The sequence below is a fragment of the Scophthalmus maximus genome, chromosome 16, assembly GCF_022379125.1.
Source record: "Scophthalmus maximus strain ysfricsl-2021 chromosome 16, ASM2237912v1, whole genome shotgun sequence".
Lineage (NCBI taxonomy): Eukaryota > Metazoa > Chordata > Actinopteri > Pleuronectiformes > Scophthalmidae > Scophthalmus > Scophthalmus maximus.
In genome coordinates this window covers 14,937,979-14,962,097 of record NC_061530.1, presented here as the reverse complement: position 1 = coordinate 14,962,097, position 24,119 = coordinate 14,937,979, and the positions used below count along the sequence as shown (strand labels likewise).

At 43.3% G+C, this 24,119-nt stretch overlaps 1 protein-coding gene across 4 annotated transcripts in view; it reads left to right on the top strand.

Annotated features, from left to right (window-relative positions):
- pald1a (phosphatase domain containing paladin 1a) overlaps positions 1-24,119 on the top strand; it is a 43,594-nt gene that overhangs the window by 5,074 nt on the left and 14,401 nt on the right. For 2 of the 4 annotated variants that reach the window (XM_035612543.2, XM_035612545.2), the window contains exons 3-19: positions 4,381-4,578; positions 4,781-4,883; positions 6,148-6,327; positions 6,817-6,981; positions 7,095-7,255; positions 7,851-7,926; positions 8,671-8,825; positions 8,927-9,023; positions 9,237-9,341; positions 9,689-9,784; positions 9,909-10,043; positions 10,161-10,277; positions 10,620-10,799; positions 10,918-11,115; positions 11,609-11,749; positions 11,862-11,933; positions 13,155-13,295. In XM_035612543.2, the coding sequence (XP_035468436.2) occupies positions 4,394-4,578; positions 4,781-4,883; positions 6,148-6,327; positions 6,817-6,981; positions 7,095-7,255; positions 7,851-7,926; positions 8,671-8,825; positions 8,927-9,023; positions 9,237-9,341; positions 9,689-9,784; positions 9,909-10,043; positions 10,161-10,277; positions 10,620-10,799; positions 10,918-11,115; positions 11,609-11,749; positions 11,862-11,933; positions 13,155-13,295 (2,307 nt within the window). In that variant the 5' untranslated portion in view covers positions 4,381-4,393. Of the gene's footprint in view, positions 1-172; positions 609-2,271; positions 2,535-4,380; positions 4,579-4,780; positions 4,884-6,147; positions 6,328-6,816; positions 6,982-7,094; positions 7,256-7,850; positions 7,927-8,670; positions 8,826-8,926; positions 9,024-9,236; positions 9,342-9,688; positions 9,785-9,908; positions 10,044-10,160; positions 10,278-10,619; positions 10,800-10,917; positions 11,116-11,608; positions 11,750-11,861; positions 11,934-13,154; positions 13,296-24,119 lie in introns of those variants that run through there. The other 2 variants (XM_035612540.2, XM_035612541.2) reach the window with 2 other exon arrangements.

The window sequence follows — 24,119 nt, the reverse complement described above, 5'->3', positions numbered from 1 at the left end:
TTTAGGTCAGGAACTAGCAATGTCCTGTGGAATCATGCCTGTTTGCAACCCTGGAACTCATTGGTGAAATATGTGTACAGCTGCAGGGAGGAAGTTACAGGGAGTACAACTAAGCATTTCCTGTCAAGGTGTGCTTACGCTTCCTCTGCCAGGGGGTGTGTGACTGGGTTGCATTGAAAGGTTTGCTGGTCTAATATCCTGTGATGAGTGAACATGTTGCAGCCGTGGAGACCAAAGTGCCCAGGATCCTGGAATAAGATGAGCAGTGTTGCTAGGAAGGCAAGTTGCATTGCACTGTGGACTCTTTTTTTTTTTTTTTTGTGGATGTTCCTGATTCTTGATGCGTTGAGAGATCGTCTCAGCGTTACAAACGTGATACCCGTCGCTCTTGAACCCCTGCATCTCCTGTGAATGAAGAGTGCTCCGCATCCTTCCTCGGGGCCACCAGCAGATGCATCCTGCAGCTGCATGCTTCTTCCTGTCTGCACTCAGGCCCTTTTGTCTGAAGACGTTGCTACAGCGAAGTTGGGACACCGGCTGAATTTAAATGGGGGCAGCTCTGAATGGAGGAACGCTAGTAGGGCTGGCAGGAGACTCCAGTTTCCAAGGTCTGTATTCTAACCGTGCCATCAGGGGGTTTAAACATTAGTGCCATCGGGGCCAACTTCGACCAGCTGTTTCGCAGCCTGGCTGACGGGGTCATAGACGAGCTTTTTACATCGTTGTTCCATGTTGTCAGCGGAAGTCCGACTTTGTCTTGTCGTTTTATTGGCCCCACGAGCAGAGCGACACTACTCTGGCTCACATCTGGCATAAACAGCCTCTCTAATGAGTTGCATTGATTGGCTCTCCAGGAGGATGTTTATGACTGAGGGCTATTTGTACTCAGGCCTCCGCCCCGGCTGCCCGCTCACCAGACCGGGCCTGCCCCATGCTGAAATCCGCGTGGTTGGTGAGCCCAGCTTGCTCCTCGCAGGGACGTGTGTGTTAAAGTGTGTCCATCATGATCTCGCAGCCGATGTGACAGGCTGCAGGTTAAGGCAGAGCAGGGTTTTTACGATGTACCACTTTCAGTGTGCGAGCTACTGTATGCGCGTGGCACTGATTATGGCCTTTGGAGGCCTGAGAAACCGAAGCTACTGTCAGGAAGTCTCCGTTAGCTTCATTTAACTCTCTGACGATTAAAAAAAAAGAACTCCTCGACATGGGACAAGTCACAGGAAGTTCTTGAGTTTGGATGAGGACAGTGGGAGAATCTGTCGTCACAGTGTTTTATAACCTTCGACCGAACCACATAGGAACATGCATATTATCATGCATGACTGTGGTGGTGGGTAAAGGAAACCCAGTGATTAAATGTCCTTAAAGTGACAGAGAATGAACATAGTTTTCTATGTAAAATGCCCTTTACTCTGCTGAGTGCAGAGACTGTAAGCTCCGTTTTCAGTCCATATAGGATTTATACCTACCATGGTAGATTTGATTTTAGTTGCATTGGTAACTAAACTTGTTTGACCAGTGAAGACCACATGCGGCTCAAGATACCTGTTTTCGTGGCTCTTTTAAATTATTGTGACGCATGTTGCAATGTTTTTATGTAGGTTTTTTTGCAGAGAATCAACAGTAGCGAGTGAAAATGCAAAATGAGCTACTGTTTTTTCAACCATGACGTTGCACCCAGTACAAAAAATACGTATTGCCAATTTCGTGCAGAACATCAGGGAATTGCATTGTGTTCTGCTATAATTGGTGAAAACTAGTGGTACCATTACTACTCGATCAATGACCTAAACAATTAATTGATCATCAAATTGTTGTTGATTGATTTTCTGTTGATCAGTCAAGCTTCTTCTGCTTCCATGCAGTAGGGTTGTCGCCTTGCTAAAAAAAAATCAATATTAATTGAGAATGAACTGGGGCGTAATTCCTTTGAACCTATTGAAGCTAATTTTCTAGAGGACCCTGCTGGACCACAAGGTAAACTACTTGAATGGTCTGACGCACTCATAGACATTGAACTTATCATTACAGTTTGAATACTTTTGTCCCGCATTTGAACGAAGGAAAGGAAGTTCGAATTTCACGTGAAAAAAGTGACAGCCCTACTGTACAGCACAAGAGTCAACTGTGTGGTCTTTGTGCACAGCCTGTCCTTGTGAAAGGGAGCTGAACTTTAGCCATCTGGCTGCCAGATGTACCACTACTTCCCCCGGTCCTCTCCGGGGAGAGTTGAGTCTGCTGCGTGAATCTACTCCCCAACATCAGACAGGAGATAAGACGTGGACGTGGAGGGACGTTGTCCTGAATGCTCTTGGAAGTTTTTGCCCAGTGCCAAGCAGCCGGGCACTTTGAGCTCCCATGAGGGGTGTTTCCCACTGAGCGGGGGTGGGCAAGAGGATTCGGAAAAAAGAAAAGAAAGAAAGGAAGATTTCTCTTTGGATTTGATGCCAAGTTCTCACACTGCTTTGGACCATGGCGGAAAACAAGCAGCAGAGAAAGGGGTCTGCGAGCGCAGATCGCTCCTCATCGCACACGTAAGATGTCAGAGTTTGGTGGATTGTTGCCGTGTATAGGTTTTTTGTTGTTTTTCTCGTCGTAGTCACAGACTTATGGCGACAGAGATGCTTTTGGCATGTGGTGAGGACTTAAATAGATCCGGGCAGCTGGAGAACCGTATTCTTGAAAACGTAGTTTCCTTTTATGGAAGCTGAGTCTTTTTTATTGCGTTGAGACTGAACCTCTTCTTTCCCCTCAGTTTTTTTTTTTTAAACTCTGCCGTTATTTGATAAAGACAGGTTTTTCTTAAAATCTTAACAATTCTTTCAAGTCAAGCTTTGGAAAGACTGTTGAAGACTTTGAAATGAATATGCTGCTGTCTCGCCCTGGATAAGAGGAAAGAGGTGCATGACCTGCCCACTCGGCTCCAGGCGCAACAAAGAGGAGAGTAGTGGTGACTCACCGGGCACTTCTCCCTCCACACAGCCGCTCTGCACAATGAGAGCCCACGCTGTTTAAAGCTGGAGATCACACAGAGGTGCCTTGAGCTCAGGCGTATCCCTCAGATGTGTCACGCGAAGTAGATGTTGACGTTGGATTCATTCCGTGCTCTCGAACACTTTGCAGCTCCAGTGTGACAGCACGTGTGTATATGTGGGGTGGTGGGTTGGGTTTTTTTCCTCCCCAAGGTTTTATGTGGGAATTATGTATTTGTTGCGGGTCACCGATCATCTGCATGTCATAAGTGACGCAGAGGATCGGTGTTGTTCTTGACACTGACTGCGAGCTCGTCGGAAGACTCGTTTGTTTATCCGCAGAGCTCCCTGCAAGGCTCACTGTTTATTCAGAGCGGAGGAGGGTTTGCTTGAAAGCCCTTGGCCGGCTCGCGTGGGGGTCTGAGTGCTCCGTATCAAGTTGTATGCATAAAATATAAATATTGTCACACTAAGAATTTCTATTGAATTACTTACCGTCTGAAATTGTTACTGTTTGATAAATAAGAAATTACAACAGGAGGAGTTTGACAGTATAGCAGGTATAAAAGAAAGCTACTCTTTTGGATCACAACAGCCGATCCCAATAAATGTTTTTTCATCCTCAATTCTTTTTTGAAACCTCAACACGAATGTGTTTAATTCAAAAATGATGAAACTGCAAGAAAAAGAAATTCAAAGAAATAATTTAGGTTTAGGCAAACACTCTCTCTTGCAAAGGAAACCGAAAGGAAAAAAAGCCCTAAACATAAAGTACAGCTGAGGTTGATGGGAACGTCGTTGTTTAAACCAAAGTATATAACACGAGTGCATTTTTGACCTGATGACCGCTCGAGATAAAAAGTTAGAGGATTCAAGTCGTTACAATTCATTCTCCGGGGGAACATGAATGTTTGTACCACATTTCCCGGCTGTCAATCAAGTAGTAGTAGATTTTTCAATAAAAAACAAGGAAACCCAGGAAAAGTCAGAGGATCACCAGTCGTTAGGTTTCATCATCCACTTCCAGTGAATGTCTATACAAAAATGTATTGCAGTTCATCCAATAGCTGTTGAGATATTTTAGAGTCTGACAATGCCGTCCCTAGAGGCATTCTGCTTACACGGATACAAATCTGTTTAGACTTCTAAGAATCTGTTTGTTACTTGAAATATGTATTCATAATACATAAAAATATCAGAGACTAATACAGATCTTCCACACTGAAAATTCCCTTCAGTGTGGAAGTGTGGGACATTTTCCGAAATGCGTTTCACGCCTTAAATGCGTCTGCGAGTGTTGCCGCTCCCCAAACATACTGTATGTGTTGCCACTGTGTGCTGGCTTTTTATGTAGGTGACCGAATGCGTTTGCTTCCTGTTTCTGAGTCCGCTGCGATGTCATTCACAGCTGCTTGTGGAGCATGGGTACAACTGCCAGTGCCGCACCGCAGCCGGTTTCCGTAGCGTCGCCCCTCGAGGGTGTCCATGGCAACGGGATGGCCGACAGCAGGCAGTCTCTTAGCATGAGCCCCTTTCAGACAGTCAACATCCACAACAACAAGGCCAAGTCCATTATCACCAACAAAGTCGCACCTGTCGTCATCACGTAAGTTCCTCCCCGAATCCGCGTTCTCACAATTGGGTGGTAATCTTCTTTGATCACTGCGGCGACTTCCCCCCGCCCTCCAGCCCAAGTGTTTGCCCCTGTTATCATCTCATTTGTCAGTCCTGGGCTGGCAAATATTAGCCGATAATTGAATTGACCCCTTTTTTACCTGCCAGACCCGCTGTGTTGTTCTGTCTTGCAGATATAATTGCAGACAGGAATTTCAGATTCACGATGACATCCTCAAGACCAACTACAAGCTCGGTCGGATATCGGACACTATGCCCGAGCACTACCTGGTGCAGGTAAGGACGGCACATGAAACACCCCGCCTTTTAAGCTCCAGGAACAAGCACCACGGCTCGCGAAAAGATGTGGAATCAACTCACCTGTCTTTGTATATCTGCCCTTTTTCACATTCACATGTCAAAATTGCAGAACGGCGCAGGAACATTGTCATGCGTCGTTTTATGAGCTGGTGCAGCCGCTGAAACGGGAATCGTTGTCACCCTCCTATCGGGGCTTTGATCTGCTCTGTCACCTCCTCTAGCTGTGGCTGGTCAAGCAGCCAGGGGTTTGTCATTGTTAGCCCACATTTACGGTTTACATGTATGGGCAGAGCAGTAGCTTCACCCACAGTAAGTTCATGTCCACATATGCGGATGAATTTGAAACAACGTATTTGTTTTTGGCCTTCCATCATCCCGTCCTTCCTCTCCAGAGAGGAGAAATCAGAACACACACACGCCTCTTGGTTGGAGCCTGGACATCAAAAAGATGAAATGTGCCTTGTGTACACTAGTTGTGTACCAGAAGTGTTACAGAAGGTCACAGAGTTTGGTGTAAAACAACCAAGTGGGATTGAGAACTTTCTTGTTTAAAAATGTATCTACCGCCAATGAGTTTGTGATACAATAGCAAATTCTTAATCCAGCTCCAAATCCACTTATTAAATCAGAGCTTAAGGAATCCAGTAGTTGGAAACCATCCCTGTGACCTATATTTATGTTTATATAGGTAGACGTCTGGTGATTTTATTGATAGATAAAGTCCAGCAGTGTAGGAATAAATGGCAACTTTCACATTAAGCACAGTCACGTCACTAATTTATAATTCACACCGTCAATAGAAGCTTGAAAATATTACAATATTGACTCTGCTCCACTGAAACACAATTCAACTGATCCTAGGGAGATGGAGGCGACAGAGCAGAGATTTAATCTGTTGAGTCAACAGAGTAACCAGACTGTGTCCGTCTTGTTGTTTGCCAACAGAAATAGGAGGAAGAAAGGATTTAGACATTTTCAAATTGTCTTTGTGTGTCAGTGTGGGGAAACAACAACAATAAAACTCAGTAACAAAGATTAATACAACTAAGGTAAGAAGCGTAAAATGCCAGTGAGGATGCAAGTAATGTTCATGGTTTATCCGACCACCTAAGTGTTGACATATTTGCTCTGCAGAGTTTACAAATGCTAATGAATGCTAAGAGTGCAGGTCGGGGAAAATGTCTGCGGCGGGGTCGTGCTCAGAAGATGAATTCCGATTAACACTTGCGTTGCTTTCCAGGGGGAGTACTTCTTGGTCCAGGACGTGTACAGCAAGGCAGATGTCCTGAATACCACGGCCAGCTACGGGGCCCCCAACTTCCGTCAAGTCAAGGGATCCTACCCGCTGTATGGGATGGGTCAGCCGAGCCTGAAAGGCTTCAGACAGGTCCTCCAGCGGCTCCAGGGGCAAGGACACCAGGTGACTGTCATTATCTTTTCATACACATTAGTAAAGGCAGTACCTCATACGACTACACTAAAGCTGACATAAATGGTTGATAGGTTATCTGGTAGATAGTGTTTTTCCCGTGTCGGTGCCTGGGTTGCTCTGCCTGGGCTCTTTCTAGCCGTGTTGTCAGTAAATATTTGAGGAGTCAAGTGCTCACTGGAGGCTGTGGCTGACTTGTAGAACTGAGCAAACAGAAAGTTGTGGTCATGTGTACCAGTGGAAAATGAATCTCTCTGCTTACAGCAGCTAGAAAACTTGACCGTAATTGAAATGAAATTGACAAAATTATACATCAGGCCCTCATCTAAAACCCCTTATATCATGCGCTGCTTGTCATACGAAAAAAAAGATTGTTTCCAGTTGCTCTTGGAAGTGGTGTGGTTGGTAGAAGGCAGCAATCTTTTGCTATTTGAAAAACTGATCGTGTGATGGCTATCTTGCTGTGTCTTTTGCAAACAGGAGGTTATATTCTTCTGTGTAAGAGAGGAGCCGGTGGTTTTCCTGCACAAGGATGACGACTTTGTGCCGTACACCCCCAGGAGGAAGGAAAACCTACACGAGAACCTACATGGCCTGGAAAAGGAGGTGCTGGTGGAGAGCCTGGAGCTCACCATCAGGAAGGAGGTGACTAATGTTGACACTTTCTCTCCATCTACATGTGAGAACGTTGTGTTCGGTACATCACAGTGGAATATAGTTGTGTTCAAACACTTCCCGTCGTCTTCCTTCCTCCGTAGCTCCACGACTTCGCCAAGCTCAATGAAAATATCTTCTACGTCTACAATGACATTGAGTACTTTAAAGACGAGCCGCAGAAGATCTTCATCACGTGCGAGGAGGACATCCATGTGACTGAAGAGGTCTACAAGAGGCCCATGTTCACCATGCCGACCTACAGGTTGTTTACATTGTCCCTTTATTGGCCCTTACCTCCTCAGCTCTCACAGTCAGTTCAGACCGAAGCAGTGTGCGGGGCTGCACGATGCAGGGCAGGTTATAAATAGTGGTGCTTGTTTGTGGAAAGGCTGTTTGCCCTGCTTTTTTTTATTTTTATTTTAAGAGTGAGGGCTATGCAAAAACTTTTGCAGCATCCTGTTTGCAATCAGATCGGTTTTATTGAGATGTCACAGCCTCTGCTCTTGACATATCCAGGGCAAGAGGATATATTATTTCCTGAGCAGACTTGTCCGTGTCTCTTTTTGAAGTTTGACAGTCCGACAGAAAGCAGCAGGATGTTTTATTGTAGTATAAATGTGCAGGTGTTTTTAGTTTTTTAAAGGAACATTAATAATGTCATGTTTCTGGCCTTCCCATCATTCCTTGTGGATTGTTGGAAGAGACAAAGTTTCTATCGGAGACTCCATGAAATGAGGGGCTCAGCTGTCGAGTTTTTATTTAGGTCAAATGTTTATGTGCAGTGTGTTTTGGCCTACATTAAGGGGCAATATTGACACCACGGGTTCAACTCTTGGTGACTGTCTGTTGTGTTGCAGATACTACAGGTTACCATTGCCAACGGAGGGATCACCATTGGAAGAAGACTTTGACGCGTTTATTAACATACTCCGGGTAAGCTTGTGTAAAAATGTCAATCATCGTACGAGTCCACCAATGGAGTGGACCTTCTTTGGGTTGTGATTTCTTCTTGGGGTTGCGTTTTGATGTGTCGTTAAAGTTATTAATGGCTGGGATATTGGAGGGCATCTGGATTTTCTCATTGACGCAGAGAGAAAGTCATAGAAGCCTTTTTTTTATGTTTGTGTGTGTGTGTGTGTGTAAATGCAACATGTAGCCACGATTCCGTCCTGGCTCTGCAATCAATCACTAATAAAGTGACAGTTTTTGTTTTTTTAATTGCAAGAAAACCTGCGGCAGTCACTTAACTTAAACGTCCGCTCTTTGGTCCTCCACTCTGTCCGGCTTCCGTCCTGCCCTTCACTCACACAGGATGTTCTTTTTGTCTTGTTTTAGCCCTTTTTTGGACTGATTTGCTGTAATCGGTCCAGTTCCCTGTGGTTGGAAAGTGGCTCCTGTTTTCTTTTTTTAACACTTTTTGATGAGAGCTTTACTTCTGTCCTGCCATGTTCTTTCTTTCACCCGTGCACTCTTTCTTTCTATAATTCTCACTTATGACATTGTCCTCCAAGAGTCTTCCTTAAAATCATCCCTCACTTCCAAAGTCGTTTTTTCTTTTTAAATCTCCAATATTTCCAAAATTATAAACCTCATTACCCACTAAAAACTGATTTGAAGGCTCTAAACTGGCATTTACTAAACTGTGCTAAATTTGGCTGATGTGCATCTGTTTTCCAGGAGAGCCCCAGTCTGTGTCTGGGCCATGATGTGTCCCGGCCGCTGCCTGCGCTGCTCTTCAGCTGCCAGGTGGGCGTCGGCCGCACCAACCTCGCCATGATCCTGGGCACACTGGTCATGAATCGCCTGAGGGGTGATTCACAACTGCCGTCTCCGTAAGAACTCAGTCATCAAATGACTTTACCACATGTTTATTAATACAGTGTAATGGCAAAGCTTTGAATCTGGTTTCATCCTGAATTTTTTTGTTTTGCAGAGTCAAAGAGGCAGCAGCTTCAGAGCCCAAACCACTTTTCCAGGGGATCCAGTCTCTAATCAGCAAGCTGCCTAATGGACAGCAGGTCATGGAAGAGGTAAAGCAGATTACTATTAATATTATTATTAACATTATTAGTATACAAAACTAAATCTTCAACATTCCTGGAGGGGTTCTTTATCTTATATTATATTATGTAATTAAAAGTTTTAAGAGGTCAAACTATTTCATACTATCATATTTCAACTTTTATTTTTTTTAACTAATGCTCACTAATAAATTGTGATGATGTCTTGTTTTTGTCTGATAGGTCGACCAAGCAATTGCCCTGTGTTCAGAAATGCACAACATAAAAGAAGCAATATATGAGAACAAGAGTAAACTGGAAGGGATTGGTGAGGATTATCAAATACAGGTGAGTGTGGTATGACGACGCAAACTTGCAATTTCCAACAATTTTTAGTTTGTTTATGCAATTTATGGTCTGCTAAAAAAAGTATGAGTGAGACTACAGATGAGATGTCATAAGGATTTTGACCACAGTTGAATGATAATGATGTATAAAAAGTCCCCGACAATGTGGGCCTTCAAGCTGATGAAGGATTTAAGGAACGACTTTTTTTGCATAATGTCTGTCAGGAAATGAATGGGATCTTAAATATTTGGTTTAGTTGTGGTGCTTCACTGTGGTGAAATAAAGAAATACTTTACAGTACGAGCTGTTACTATGGGCAGATATGGAAGCTTTAATTTGTCTCTCAGGGAAGCAGTACCAAAGACTACTTTTTCAACCGAACCATGCAGAGCTTGGAGCGCTACTTCTACTTGATTGTATTTAATGCATACCTTCATGAACAGGTAAAGTAGTTTTTCAGTGTAAATGTCTTCACTGATACAAATAAATATATATCCTGTTTATATATATATACAGATTGCAAACCATGAAAATAAAATAAAAGGTTTTAACTGTTGCATTTTGCAGTATCCTCTGGCCTTTCAGTCCAACTTCAGCCAGTGGATGTGCTGCCATGCTTGGCTGTATAGACTGCTGGCCTGCATGGACCTATCAGAGCTGTCGGCCCCGGCTGAGCTGGTCACCAGGGGAGCCCGCATCCTGGTGAGGAAGACTGATTCTTTGGTCCCTCGATTATATCTGTGTTTGTAATGATAAACTGAAACCATGTCCTGCACGACGCAGATATTTTCTCAGTGTTTGTAACATGTGTCTGCACAGGTCGCCGACGAGTACCTGGCTCCCGACGTGCTCGGTACCATGAAGGAGATGAAGGCGGTCAACTTCAGACGAGTGCCGAAGATGCCTGTGTATGGACTGGCCCAGCCAACATCAGAGGTGCAGCAGACTCCCTCAGACTCAATCATCAAATTAATACGAAAGCTCTCATTTTCTCTGAATGACATGAATCCCAAACATAATCTCAAATGTCCATCTAGTGAGGTAATGCATTGTTAAGTAGTCATTTTTTGGCCTCAAGTTCATACACAAGAAAGAGATGGAATATTACATCTACTTTTTAAAATACAGATTTTGCATATCCCTGTGTTCAAAGACAATTTATGTCCCATAATCGTCACCAGTATGCATCCCAGTCACGAATATTCATGAGAGTACAAGTACACTCACACGCCGGACTTCCAGCTCCTTGGGGTCTAACCGTAAACTCGCTGCGTGCAGGCCACTGGAGCAGTTCTGGCCCATTTGACGGATGAGAAGAGGAAGCACAGCCACGTGTTGTGGGTAAACCTGCAGGAGGAGCTTGTGTTAGAAGGAAATGGTCAGATTTTCACACCGAGGGAACCCTTGTGCCTGGACCAGCACATTCCTGTCCCGTCGTCCGACCCCCAGCTAATAGAGGTAGAGTGAAAATTATGCTTTGTCGATGTCTTCTCAGGGCTGATACAATCAGCTTTAGAGCTGCCCTTAGCTTCAAACAGCTGAAGTGAAAGTGCTCTTGTCCCCTGCTGGCCTGCAGAAACTGGAGACGTCCCTGAAGGAGGCGATCCTTCGAGCTCAGAAGTGGCTGGAGGTGACGCTGGAGCAGGACAAACAGATGAAGATTTTTAAAAGCTGCCAGACGGTCCAGGAGACGTTCAACCAGCACAAGAGCTCCCACCGGGGCCTCGTCTACAAACGCATCCCTCTGCCGGACTGCAGCGCGCCCAGGGAGGAGGTAATGACGCAGCAGCATAAACTCGCTAACATGCAGTGAGGTGCAGGAATAACTTCTCTGTTGCTTTTGCAGCTGATTGTAATGCAGGGAGGTGAGACTAAATAAGACTTGCGCTCCCTCTAGTGGATTAGACTGTAACTGTTATACAATTTTTTTTTTTACCACACAATAAAAAAACTAATATATTGAAACTATTTTACACTTTTCTCAACCACTCAAGGAATTAGAGTTGTTGATCAATCTTAAATTAGCATTAGTTTATTATTTTAATTTATTTTATGTAACATTCATGATATCTGCTCATATAAATACTGATGTCAATGACAATTCTGCATAAAAAAATAGAAGTCAAGAATGGGATCTCATGATATTAAAAGGATGCTCAATCTTTGGTTGATTTCCTTATGATACACCTACATGCAGGTCAAATGAAGAGATTTGGTAGAATCTCTGTGTGTGAAATGATTTCCATGTGTGCTTTCTCGGTTTTCAGGATTTTGATAAGATGATGGAGGCCATGAAAGGTGCCTTGGCTGAGGACTCGCACTCAGCCTTCGTTTTTAACTGCTCCAACGGCAAAGGCAGGACCACGACCGCCATGGTCGTCGCTGTTCTGACGCTCTGGCACTTCAACGTGAGACGCTTCCTTGAGTTTTCTGCACTTTCATTTGACCAAAAAAAATATCTTATGGGGCTGTTATGCTTTTATCACTGTCCCAAATATTCCACATGTGTTCCACTTGCAGGGTTTCCCAGAGTTTGCAGAAGACGAGATTGTAAGTGTTCCAGATGCCAAGTACACAAAAGGAGAATTTGAGGTATGTACACTTGAACCATTGCTCTCTGTAAAATGTAATGTCAATTTTCTGTCCATATTTTAAATTCCATTTTAAATAGAAAGAAAATATATTTTTTTACTAAACTGATATTCCTAGTACCTGAGTGTAGTTGAGTCACTGAAGCTAATAGAGAGCAGAATAAACTACTTGTGGCAGGGCTGCTACAATAAAGTGCATTATTGATGGCGACTGCTTTAAGACTAATGTACCCTCTTTCTCTCCTGCAATACCATTGTGCATGAATGTACAGCTCTGGTTAGTTTTCCAACCTCCACCTCTGCACCTGTGATTGAAAGCTTTGGCCAAACAAAGCCAGAAGCCGGAGCCTTTCTCCTCTGCTCTGAATAGTGGACTGTGAATTTATGCCGCTGGGTGTTTCTTCGCGATTCAGAATTGTGACAGTGAATCAGTGGTTGGAAGCTGCTGGCTGTGTCCTCGGCACTGCAGACATGGACACACAAGAAAGAGGCGCACAATACCACATGTCAGTCACAGCATCGTGGCCAGTGTCTGGGATACGGGGAGCGGTCGCCACGGAAACCTTGTCTGCCTCCAGTTTTGCCTCTGAAGGAAGTGTTATGTTGCCACCCCTTATCTGCTAAAAAAAAAAAAAAAAAGGTGTCAAAGCCTTATGTGACAGGGGAACTCGTGGTTGTGTAACATAATGCTCTCCCAGTGTGATACACAAGAATGAATCATGAGGAAATATTTTCGCTGCCATTTGATCTTTACAATTCACTTTGTTAAATGTAACTTTTAGCTGTCGTTTTAGCAATTAGAAGAAGATGGCCTGCTGCCGGCTTGTGTGTGTGTGGGTGTGGGTGTTGGGACATTTTGCGCCTTTAATGGGGATGCAGTTAATTTGTTAATTTCAGTAAAAAATTCAAAAAGAAAAGAAGAAAAAAAGAAATTGTAGCTTTGGTTCTTCCATACCCACCTTTAATTTACATTTTGAATCGAAATTGAATGTTGGAAAACACAATCCAGCCTGTTCTTACACCTGTGAAAACTGAATTTTGCAGTAAATGATGTTGTGGCACCTGCCTCCACATCTGCTCAATCAAAATAAGATTCAGCCATTTCATGTGGGAGGCTGAGAGTTGGATGCGTTTTAAATGTTGCAGTTTTGTCACAGCTTGGAAAACATTTCTGGAAACTTCCGACTGAAAAAAAACAGCGTCTGTTGTTTTTGCCGTCCAGGTCGTGATGCAGCTGGTTCGTCTGCTCCCCGATGGTCACAGGATGAAGAGGGAGGTGGACATGGCCCTGGACTCTGTCAGCGAGACCATGACACCCATGCACTACCATCTGAGAGAGATCATCATCTGCACATACAGACAGGTACGCCACGTGTCCCTGCTGTGCTCATTACCCAGTCTCTAAGAGACAGGGGAAAATAAGGCAAGAACAGGAAGGAAAACAAAAAAGAAAGGATAAAGTTTAGTCTAAGGCCGGCATCAGGATTACACTTAGAGTTTGAAGGCCCTCTGAAAAATTGAATGTTCCCCATCAAATGGAAACTCACCATCCCGAGGAGTATTCTTATCGTGTGTTGAATTTATATTGCAAATTAAGGATAAATAGATGTTTGTTGAAAAGCAAGAAATCATCACGTATTCCTCTGAACTTTCTTTCCGTATTGTTAAGTTTTTACAGCGCCTAACATCATTTTCTCTCTCGAGGGTACATCAAATCAGAAAAAAAAAAATCAGAATACTTGAATGAATGAATTTGTCGTCTTCATGCTGGGACATAATCAGTATGTATTAATGGACTCGGGTGCAGTTTCACATGGTCCCCATAGATGGAGTCCAGAACTTGTTTTAATGTCTTTTCCAGCTACGGCTGACATGAATGAGACCGATCCACTGCCGCCGTGTCGGCAGGAGCTGCAGAGTGTGGAAAAACGATTGTGGCGCAACATACGTTATCTCTAAAGCTCAATGGAATTCCTTTGGTTTTTAAGTGGAAAATAGTGAGAGGAAAAAGTGGGCAGGAAAAGACTTGATTACTTGTGGGATTTTGTGGCTTGATCTCTTGAAGCTTTATTATTTTGTGCCGTTCACGGGCCAAGTGGTATTAAATAGCATTTCATATCAGTGGCAGCTGCTTTTTTGGCAGTGTCAAGTTCACTGAAGACCTGCGTTTGTTAGATTGCCTTCATTAAAAATCTCCTGAAGGAGGAAATGCAGGCAGAGAGGTTTGCAACCTTCGCAATATGAAAAAAGGAGATTGGAAAGCAGCTACATCTCCCTCTCTCTCTCTCTGAAGGCTGTTGCTGGTAGTTTGGACGTTGTGTTTAACTTAAAAGAAGTGAAGGGAACAAAAGATGTTTGTCGTGGTGTTTCAAAGATCTGGACAAGGTCTCTCCTGATGCTGTGGCCTCTGCTGGACCACGGCTCTGTTTTAGCCATTTGTAATGCAGACTGTAATCATTGTGCCTCTGTGCACCGTCAGCCGTTCTCAGCGCGCTGGAGGCACCCGGTCCTGTCTCCACCGTATCAATGGGCCTCATTGTCCCATGAACTCTGTCTTTCCACTATATTCTCCCCCCCGTCTGTCACTTTCCCTTGTGCCAGGCTCGGGGGGGGGGGGGGGATCTAACTATCAGATCCTTTTTGACAATAATTTCATTTTCAGTTTGGTACAATTACAAATATTTTTGCACATATTTGTGTTTTAACCATTGTGAGGTAAAATGTGCAGACCTCACCCTGTCTCAGAGTTCATAGAGGTGGTTAGTTCTTATTTTTGTAGTTGTGGCCATTCTTTCTATCAGTCATAATTACACTCAACCTTTTGGAGGTTTTGAAAACTGGTACTGCTGTGGAGTGATGCTTTCATGAGTGGTTGCCGGATGTGATGTACATTGCTGCCACCAGTTTCACACATCTATCGATTGACAAATTTCACTAGGAACATGAAAAAGAGACGTTCAACAGGGCAAGAAACCTGAGCGGGCAGACGATTTGAAAGAAACGGACAAATTGGCAAAAGTTTGGAAGAAAAAACTGTCTGGCATAAACATCCGTTCCAAGTTTACAGACTTATTTTTTTCCGCATTCACTTTTGATTTTGGGTCAAACTTGAATGCTGCACTTGTGCTTGCCCAAGGTTTTTTTCATCAGTGAACTGTTTTTTAGGTCATTTGATTTTAGTGTTGTCAAAGTATACACAGTGTTATCACACCCAAAAAAGTAGGACCCAGATCGTAGTAAACCAAAATGATCTATTAACCATGCTATCGCAGACCTCAGATTGGTACTGTGTCCGCCTTTCCCCTGCTGCCTCAACCAGCAGGCCAGGTGATAAACAGTGCCAGATGTTGCTCGAACCCAGCAGGCAGCAGCGGACGAGAGAGGAGGAAGAAAAGTGGGGAAAGAAGAGGGGAAAAAATTCACCCCCACTCTCTCTTTCTCCCCTCTCATAAACCCCCCTTTCCCCTCCTTCCAAAGCAACCTCCTCCTCTCTGACAGTGGTTGGAAAATGTGTCTTTGATAGAGAGGAAAAAAATATATTTACGCTGGGACCCTAACCATCCGCCAGCTCTCAGAGGGGCCTGGGAAGAGGGGGTGGGGTTTGGTGGGGGCAATGGCAGGAGAGGGTTTCTTCTTGAAGGGCCTGTAAATCCCTGCTGCCGACCAGGCGTGACCCTACGTTGCAGATGCATCTTCCACCATCAGGGCAAGCACAGGAGCGAGCCTTCTCCCGCTCCACCTCCTTCTCTGTCTGCCATGCGCATAGTTGCAGGGCCCTTTCTTTCCATTGTCGAGCCAGTTTGAGGTAGAAAATCGCCTCAAGCTATCTGTGCACACCAGGGTTTACTTTGATATTAAGTGTGACGCATGCTGAATTTATTTGATAATGATTTTGTGGTGAGCAGGGGTTTGGATAATTTCCCTTTTTCGCATTCGCATCCCTCAATCTCTTCTTTCTTTTTACTTTCATTAGCATCTGCAATTTCCGCAAACAATTATATCTTTGTGCCTGTTAAATATGTCACGTAGCTCAAGCCTGCCGAGCTTTTTAATTTTCAGACCACCAGATTGGAGATTGCACGACCTTGTCGGATGTATGCTGTCCGAGTATCTTACAGGGAGACCCCTCACCGCACAAAATGTGACAATTGAAGATTACTGGCATCCACCCAATCACTTAAAATGAATGCAGCAAGAGTGAGTGAGTGGCAAATCATGCTGTGTTTGTGCGTGTGTGTCCAAAGAAAGGCCCTCATGGTTTGGACGGGGCAGTGGAAAAATATTTTCAGAAAGGGGAGAATGCTGTGAGCAGGTTTTCTCGAGGAAAGGTAGCGAAGGTCTATAGGAAAGAAGAAGGGGGAGGAACTTGGGTTAAATGCTCCAAGTTCGCAGAGGTTGAGCACTGCAGCACTGACAGCCCAAATATATATATATTTTTTTTACAAGGAAAAAAGAACAAAGGATCAGAAAGAAATCAAGTCAGAATAATGAGGGGAAAACGTGGCGAGGTGGGTGAAAGCAAACTGGCTGTCATTCTGTGAGGTTAAGGTATTTTGCAACTTAGCGCTTTAATGTTGTGTGTAACACTCATTGGGCTTAAGGGTCATTGTGTAAGATTTCCTTCTCAATTAGGAAGACCACTTGACATAAGTGGGCCAATTACAAGCTGGAGTTGGTCACAGCCAAAGGAAACATTGGCAGGAAAAGAGGAGAGCGCCCACCTGAACCAGAGACAGGTCCTTCTTCCTCCCCGAAGTGTTGAGTTGACTCCTGAAGAGAGGCTCTTATTTAGATCCAGCACAAGGTGGGTGGGAGGAAAGTGGAAGAGACAGAGGTTGTTGTTGTTGTTTTTTTAGTCATAATTTCCAGCCCCTCACGTGTCAATGCCAACGGCAGTATTTGCTGTGGCTGTCGAAAATTTGAAATGGCCCACCTGAGCAGGTGCAGGTGAGCAAGTGAGTGTAGAGAGTGGGGAGTAATGATACAGTGTGTGTACTTGGGTGGCGTGGTGTGGTGTGGCTGTTGGGGCAGTATAGATAAATAAAGCATCTCTGGGGACTTTAAAGAGGAGTTTTTTGAGCCAGGTTACACACAGCTGCTGCGAAGTCAGTTGCTATTCAGAAGCTCATTTATTTTGAGGGAGTTTCCACAGCTGTAAATGACTTCAAATGATCCTCCAATGAATCTAGTGAGAGTTTAACGTGCCCAGTGAATATAAGAATATCCATGCATTCACCTGTACCACTGGTGCTAGATTCATGTGTCTTGTTTACAGTCCATAAAGAGAAGGTTTAGTTGTCCCTCTGCAGCAGATAAAGCTCCTTTCTGACAGCACAAAGTTACACTAAGTGAATATCTGAATGCTGCTTTTCAAAGTTCCCTGCCCTCTGTCACTGGGCTAAACACACCCCTGTTGAATTATGATTTGGTGTTATGTACACATAGCCATATTTGCTGTGCGGGCAGAGTGATTCTTTCCGAGCCCCATGCTGCGGCAGGTTATACTGTGTAGGGCTGATGAGCACTTCTTCCACCAAAGCTGAGGAACTAATCAGTGAAATCGCCTGGTGCAAGGTGTCATCAGAGCAAACAGTCAAACCTCCTGCATTACAATCATTTTCAGACTGAAGTGTTGTTTTTACTTTCGGTACCACCATGGCCGTGTTCAACGTTTGTCAGTTAGTCAGATACTCGGTGACCGTACTCTATAACATCACTTCACCGTGTGCTGCACTGTCATTTAAACCAGCATGTTCTCCAGCAGCTGAATGAGCGATTGAAAATGTCATTTTCACCGTAATAACGCTCTTCTGGTTCCTGACCTTTCATTTTAGTGATTTACTCTACTCGTTGCTGCATATTCAGTCAAACCTAATCTACATTATTATTATTATTATTATTATAAAATATGTAAGTATGTAAATGCAATACAATTAATAAGATAAAATGAGATTTATCTATTTTGTGATCTTCCATAGGGTAAATTCAGCACAAGGGTAAAATATAAAAAGAAATAAAACAAGTATGAGGGCTGCACGGTGGTGTAGTGGCTAGCACCTTCGCCTCACAGCAAGAAGGTTCTGGGTTCGAATCCCGGTTCAACCAGGGCCTTTCTGTGTGGAGTTTGCATGTTCTCCCCGTGTATGTGTGGGTTCTCTCCGGGTTCTCCGGCTTCCTCCCACAGTCCAAAGACATGCAGAATGGGGTTAGGTTCATTGGAGACTCTAAATTGACTGTAGGTGTGAATGTGAGAGTGAATGGTTGTCCGTCTCTGTGCGTGGCCCTGTGATAGGCGACCTGTCCAGGGTGTACCCCGCCTCTCGCCCAATGTTAGCTGGGATTGGCTCCAGCGACCCTTAAATGGATAAAGCGGTAGACGATGAATGAAAACAAGTATAGAATCTAAGGTAAATGGGATAAAGAGCTACTGAAGATACTGTATATGCCGTACCTAGTTGTAATTTACAATACATGGGAAAAAAGTTACACATTTGTTTTAGCCCATGGATCCCTTGGAAAGAATTTGAGTCTCTTTGTATGGTTGGAGGGGTGTTTTATTTGGGGTTTTTTCACCAGCCGCCTGTTTATTACAGCAGCCATTTTACAATGAGTAGGTTATATTGTGGCACCTGGTTGCATTTCATTTGTATGAACTAGCACAGCTGTTGTCTTTTAGCCAGTCCAGCCAACAAAAACAATTAGCCTGAAAGTAGCTTAGTCATTTGATGTTAACCAGCATGAGCAGAATTAGCAACCTTGTAACGTAATTAACATGTTCAAATCAGCATTTTCATTACTGATTTAACAGTTGATCACGAATAAAAAGTAGTACCGACAAATGTGTTGTAAGTCATGCTGTACATTGCATTCAGTTTGCTGTTTATCTGACTTGACTTCCTGTGCTACTGCTACGCCAGGCAACACGTGTGGCAACAGTAACATTGTCTTACATTAAAGTTGTAAATTTGTATGTTTTATTTTTTTTCAACAGCAGCTACAAATGACAACCGTACTGTATCGCTGTATCTCAAGGGCAGAAAATTATAAAGCCAATGAAAGTTTGCTGACAGTCGCCACCATGAACTACTGTTTATTCTAGATCAGTTAAGGCTATTGCAGCAAAATATCAATGCACTCTATTTTCTTTGAAATTTTTAAGACGAAGGGTGTGTTATTTTATTTTATTTTCAAAAAGGTGTGTTTATTTCACACTTGAAGCTCTCATGCTCTGCCACACTTTAGAAATCGTTATGTTTGCCTCCTAGTCTTGTCCCCTTTTACCCCGAATAACTGCACTGCCCTGGCCTGCCCTTTGCCCTGACCTCCCTCATGTCCCCCACCTCCCTCTTAACCACTGGCCCAGAACAGTGCTCCAGACCTGGCTGGGGTGCTGCACAGAGGGGTTGCCATTTCCTGCCCCCACACACTAAACCTGTCATTGCCCGAGGCCCACAGACCAGGAATAACTACTTCCAAAACCATGCATGAGTGTTTAAGCATGCCCCAGTAGCTGTGGTCATGCTATCTGTCGGATCCTGCTAAGCCCCAAATCATTTCACCAGGGAAAGTTACACCTTTTTTGTCCAAGCTTTCACACTAGCTAGCTCCAGGCACTGAACAAATACCTATTGGAATACAATCCCAGTGGTGGTGAAGTGACTTAAATGCCAGCCATGTAGGTTATGCAGAAGTCGTGACTGGGCTGAGTTGCTCCAGGAATCGCACGTTCAGTAATGCCCCAGTGGGTGAGCCGTGTTTCGTACGTGAAGACAGTTGAGCAACAGATGAATCCCGTGTTAATGACGCCATAACTGCTCCCAAAATGCCAACAACTCTGTCAGCAAGGAACATTCAGAACTGCCTTGTCGACAGGGTTTTTTTTAATTACAGAAGCAGCACACACAACATGGCTTCTCTCTGCAGTCTTTACTGCTGAATCATTAGAATAGTGAAAATTTTACACATCCTGGTATTTCAATTTTGATAAAACTGCAGTGCATAATTTATCTCTGAATGTGAAATTGGTTCATGGCCTAAATGCTATCCATAGATTGACACAGGCAGCTGCACAGGCAGTGAAATCCATGTGTTGGCCTTTCTGTGACTCAATGTCAGACGGGCTTCTTCAGAGAGCAGACTGAAGTCTGAATACACGCCTGGAGCCCGAGGAGGATAAACAGTAATTATTTTTTTAGAACAAAAAGCAAAAATAATTTGATGTTGAAAAAATAACGGGACAATCTTTTTGACAAAAAGGGCAAAAAATATATTAAATTTAGTCTGATGGTCTGAGCGGTAACCTAGAACCAGACCTTTGATTCACTGCCCAAATCTCTGATTTATTTCCATAATTCAAATACATCTCGGGTAATTGTCATCTCTGGCAGTCTCCTTGGTTGGAAAAACAGTCAAGCCAATCAAAGCTTTAGGCATTTTAGGATTAGAAATGGCAACATCATCTTCTGTGCTAGAGAAATAATTTTTGTTTAACAAAGATCAAAAATTTGCCCATTTGCAGTCGATATGATAAACCTGAAATTAACTTCTCAGGGCAAATGCAACATCTGTGTTGAGGGCAAATGTTGAAAAGTCCATAATGATTGATCAGGCCATATTATTCCCCCTCCCAAACCCAACATAAACACAAAGTCAGAGTAATGAAGTAACAACAAATTCAGTCTGAGTATCTAGCTATTGTGCCAGATTAAATGCCATGTTTTTATTCAAATCTGATAGAGTGAACATTTTAATACGAACAATGGACTTCACAACAATTATGGAAGGTCTCATTCGTAACGATTATTTAATTATGTAATTTTTGACACGTAAGCTTGTTGACAGTTAGCATGGCAGCTTGAGTCTTTGACATATGGAGATTTTGACCTGTTCCTGGAGCTAGTTGGAAAACTTAGTGTTCTTTAAAGCCTCCACTGGGATTCAAGGATGTCTGTACCTAATTTCATGGCAATGCATCCATAGTTATTCAAAGAATTTCCCCCTGGACCAAAGTGTCTGACCATGCTGTGGTGTGGCAAACGGACAACATGGTCTTCACAGGAGACACGGCGCCCCCAACAAGATAAAAATTCAACTGTCAATACATTAGCTTTATTTTGACCACAGGCATCAATACGAAATGTAATTTGTGGCCAAGTGTACACATTTTAATTACAAGAACTCCGGTGGGATTGAAATATTGAGTATCTGATTATGTGTAGCTTGCAGACATACCACTGAAATTCCCCAGAGTCGGGTTTGCATGCACAAGATATTTTGATAGTTCAGTAAATGATTGATTCACAGCGGGAGTCTCAGTGTGCTTTGTTGCCAGGCATGTGCACGTACAGAATGTACCATAATGTGTGTGGTTAATGTGGGCAGATATTCCAGTCTCTGTGTAGGCTAAATTGATGAGCCCTGTCTTCTTCCATGGCTGAGGCTTTTGTAATCTGTGCTCGCCAAACACGTGATGTGTTTTCGCTTGTCCTTTGGCTCTTTCTCGTAAAAAGCCTGTTGATGGTAGTTAGTTCCCCATGTTTGATTATTTTTTTAGGCTTGTTTTTCGTTATCTTTTTTTGAATTAGACTATCATCGTCATATTTTTGTGTTATGCCTTTTTTTCCAACTTTGAATTAGAGCTCTTACATATTCACTCTGAATATTAAAGAAAGGGTAAATCTACATTTGGATGGCCATCATCATCCAAAGGCTTTTGCTTGTGATGTAATTACAAAATATTTAAACTCTGAGTTACATTTTCAAATTCATTTTCAACCTCTTGGAAAGATTGATTAGTTGGTGGCATACATATATATGCATATACAGTATGTGATTGACACAGTTTTCCCCTAAACTCCTCCTCAACCTTGACTATATGATTTAATCAGCATAGTATGGCTGAGCGACTGGAAAAAGACAGACAGAGGATTGGAATCTGTAGAAGCCATTAACTTAAAGGCATCTCCATCCCCTCCTCTCACTGGCTGCTATACATGGCTTCTCTGCTCCTTTGAGGAAGGAGTTCTACTACCTTGATCCATAAATATCAGCTCTGCAGCTTGAAACCAGATGATATATAACTTTGATTGCTTTGCTACCGGCCAAACTGGGGTGAATGTCTTTGAATGTAAAAGAAAACAAACACATTGATATTCTGGTTTGGTTCATGCAACCCAGACAAATATGTAAGAAATATACTTATATGTGTCGAATTGAGCCCGAAAAGTCAGGGTGTGGCATGTTTTACTTATTTAGATATTTTCCTCGCTGTCCACATGTTGATGAAAGTTTATAACTTGGCATTTGTAAATGTTGCATGTAAACAGATTTTAACCAAGTAAGCCTGGAAGGAAACTAGTTCCAAAAATTGCAGTTGGGCCCTGGTTTGGGTCCACTTAATGAGCCTACCTGAAAATCAGCATGTATACTTGACTTTGAGTAGTCTGTGCACGGAGTCAAGGAGCCATGTGTAGGCTGCCTGTCCCCTCCAGACAGGTTGGGGTTTAGTTTAGGATTTGGGTGGGAGGTGTTCTTGTAGAATCTGATGAATGGCTGCTTGTGCAAACCTGGGTGGGAAGGGCCAATATGGATTGGCCTTTTTACCTCGGCAAACCCATCAGCTGGTAATTGGCACCATATGTCAAGCAGACGGACCCTCTCCATAACGTGCACCTCTCATATGCAGTCCTCAGCCGCATGAGCCTGTCGGAAGGTTGACCCACTTATCTGCAACTATTCAGGGATGACATTTTTTTTGCTCCCTTCATTAATACGTTTCTTTATGGATGAGCCATACAAAACAGATTTTGAAAAAAAAAACATTAATATGCTAAATTTAACCAAAAGAAAATCTTTATTTTATAAGAGATTATAAAAGAATTGTTGACACTAATTAAACATAGTTTTAATTAAATAAGTTTTTAAACATAGTTTTTTTTGAATAAGTTTTCTCCAGGTGACAATCCTTGAAGTCTCAGCTTTGTGTAATGATTCTGATTAAATATAAAGCAGTAGGTGTCTTCAGTTTCTTTAATACTAATTCACAGGGAGTCGGGTCTCTCTCTCTCTTAGTTACTGCCTCTGCAGCTGATTCAACAAGCTCAGCTGACTGAAGGGCCCACAGTAAGAGCAGATTAGTGCCAACGGTGCAAAAACTACGGGCAATGGACCATCCCAGCAACAGCCGAGTGGGTTTGGTGTCTTTAAGACCTACAGCGGCACTCACTGCATGACATAATGATTTAGATCCTCCAGATAAATATTAAGATCATAGGGGAAAAAAACCCAGCTCACATGCCAACTAATTGCTCTTCAAAGCCTCTAGTCTGGGAGATGCAAATCATTCTGCTGTTTTTGTCACTTCCCCTTTAGTGTGGGCAGTAGGGGATGTCAATGCTTGTTGCACACATGGAAAAAAGCTTTGAATAATTCCCCCAAAGGATCAGCTCTCCTGCCTTCACTTCATTTTTCAGCCCTGGAGGTTGCCACTTGGATTTCACCACAAGAGGTGGACAGAAATTGCCTGGGCCGTCAACACCCTGGTGATCAAAATGTCAGCGATTTGATCAATCGATAGCACTATAGCCAGCAGTAAATTGACTGACATGCCTGTGTGTATGTGTGTGGAGGGTGAGGGTTGGGAGTTCACAGCATTGCTGTGATTTCAGACTGTAGGGCTGCCTCATTTTTTGAGTGTGTGTGGCTATAAAAACAAGAAAGATTTTCAGATTGAACCGTTAACAGACAGTGTGTCTCATAAGAGGGGTATTGTTTGTCTTTAATACACCTACACCTGCGGGCGGTGATGCTTGTCAGGGGATTATTGTGAACTTTTGTCTGAACCTGGCCTGACGTGTTTGATTTAAAAGACAGAGACAGAAGCAGATGCCCGAGATATTATCAGGTCTCCCTTAAACAGATATCACATGTATTTGTTTCTGCAAAGTACATTTATTCTTGGATCGTGCGAATAAAATCAATTTTCTTCCATTGAGAGATTGTTGCAAAGAACTAAAGCTTTGAATGCCTGCAAGCCTGCCATTGACTCAAACCGCAACAGCCCGATTTCTCCAACAATCAAACATCCGAAACACTGTCGCTGAAGCCAGACTTCACTAACAAATCCACACAAAGTTAGCTCACACGTTGGGCTACATTAATAAGCACAGAACAAATAAAAGCCGACAAC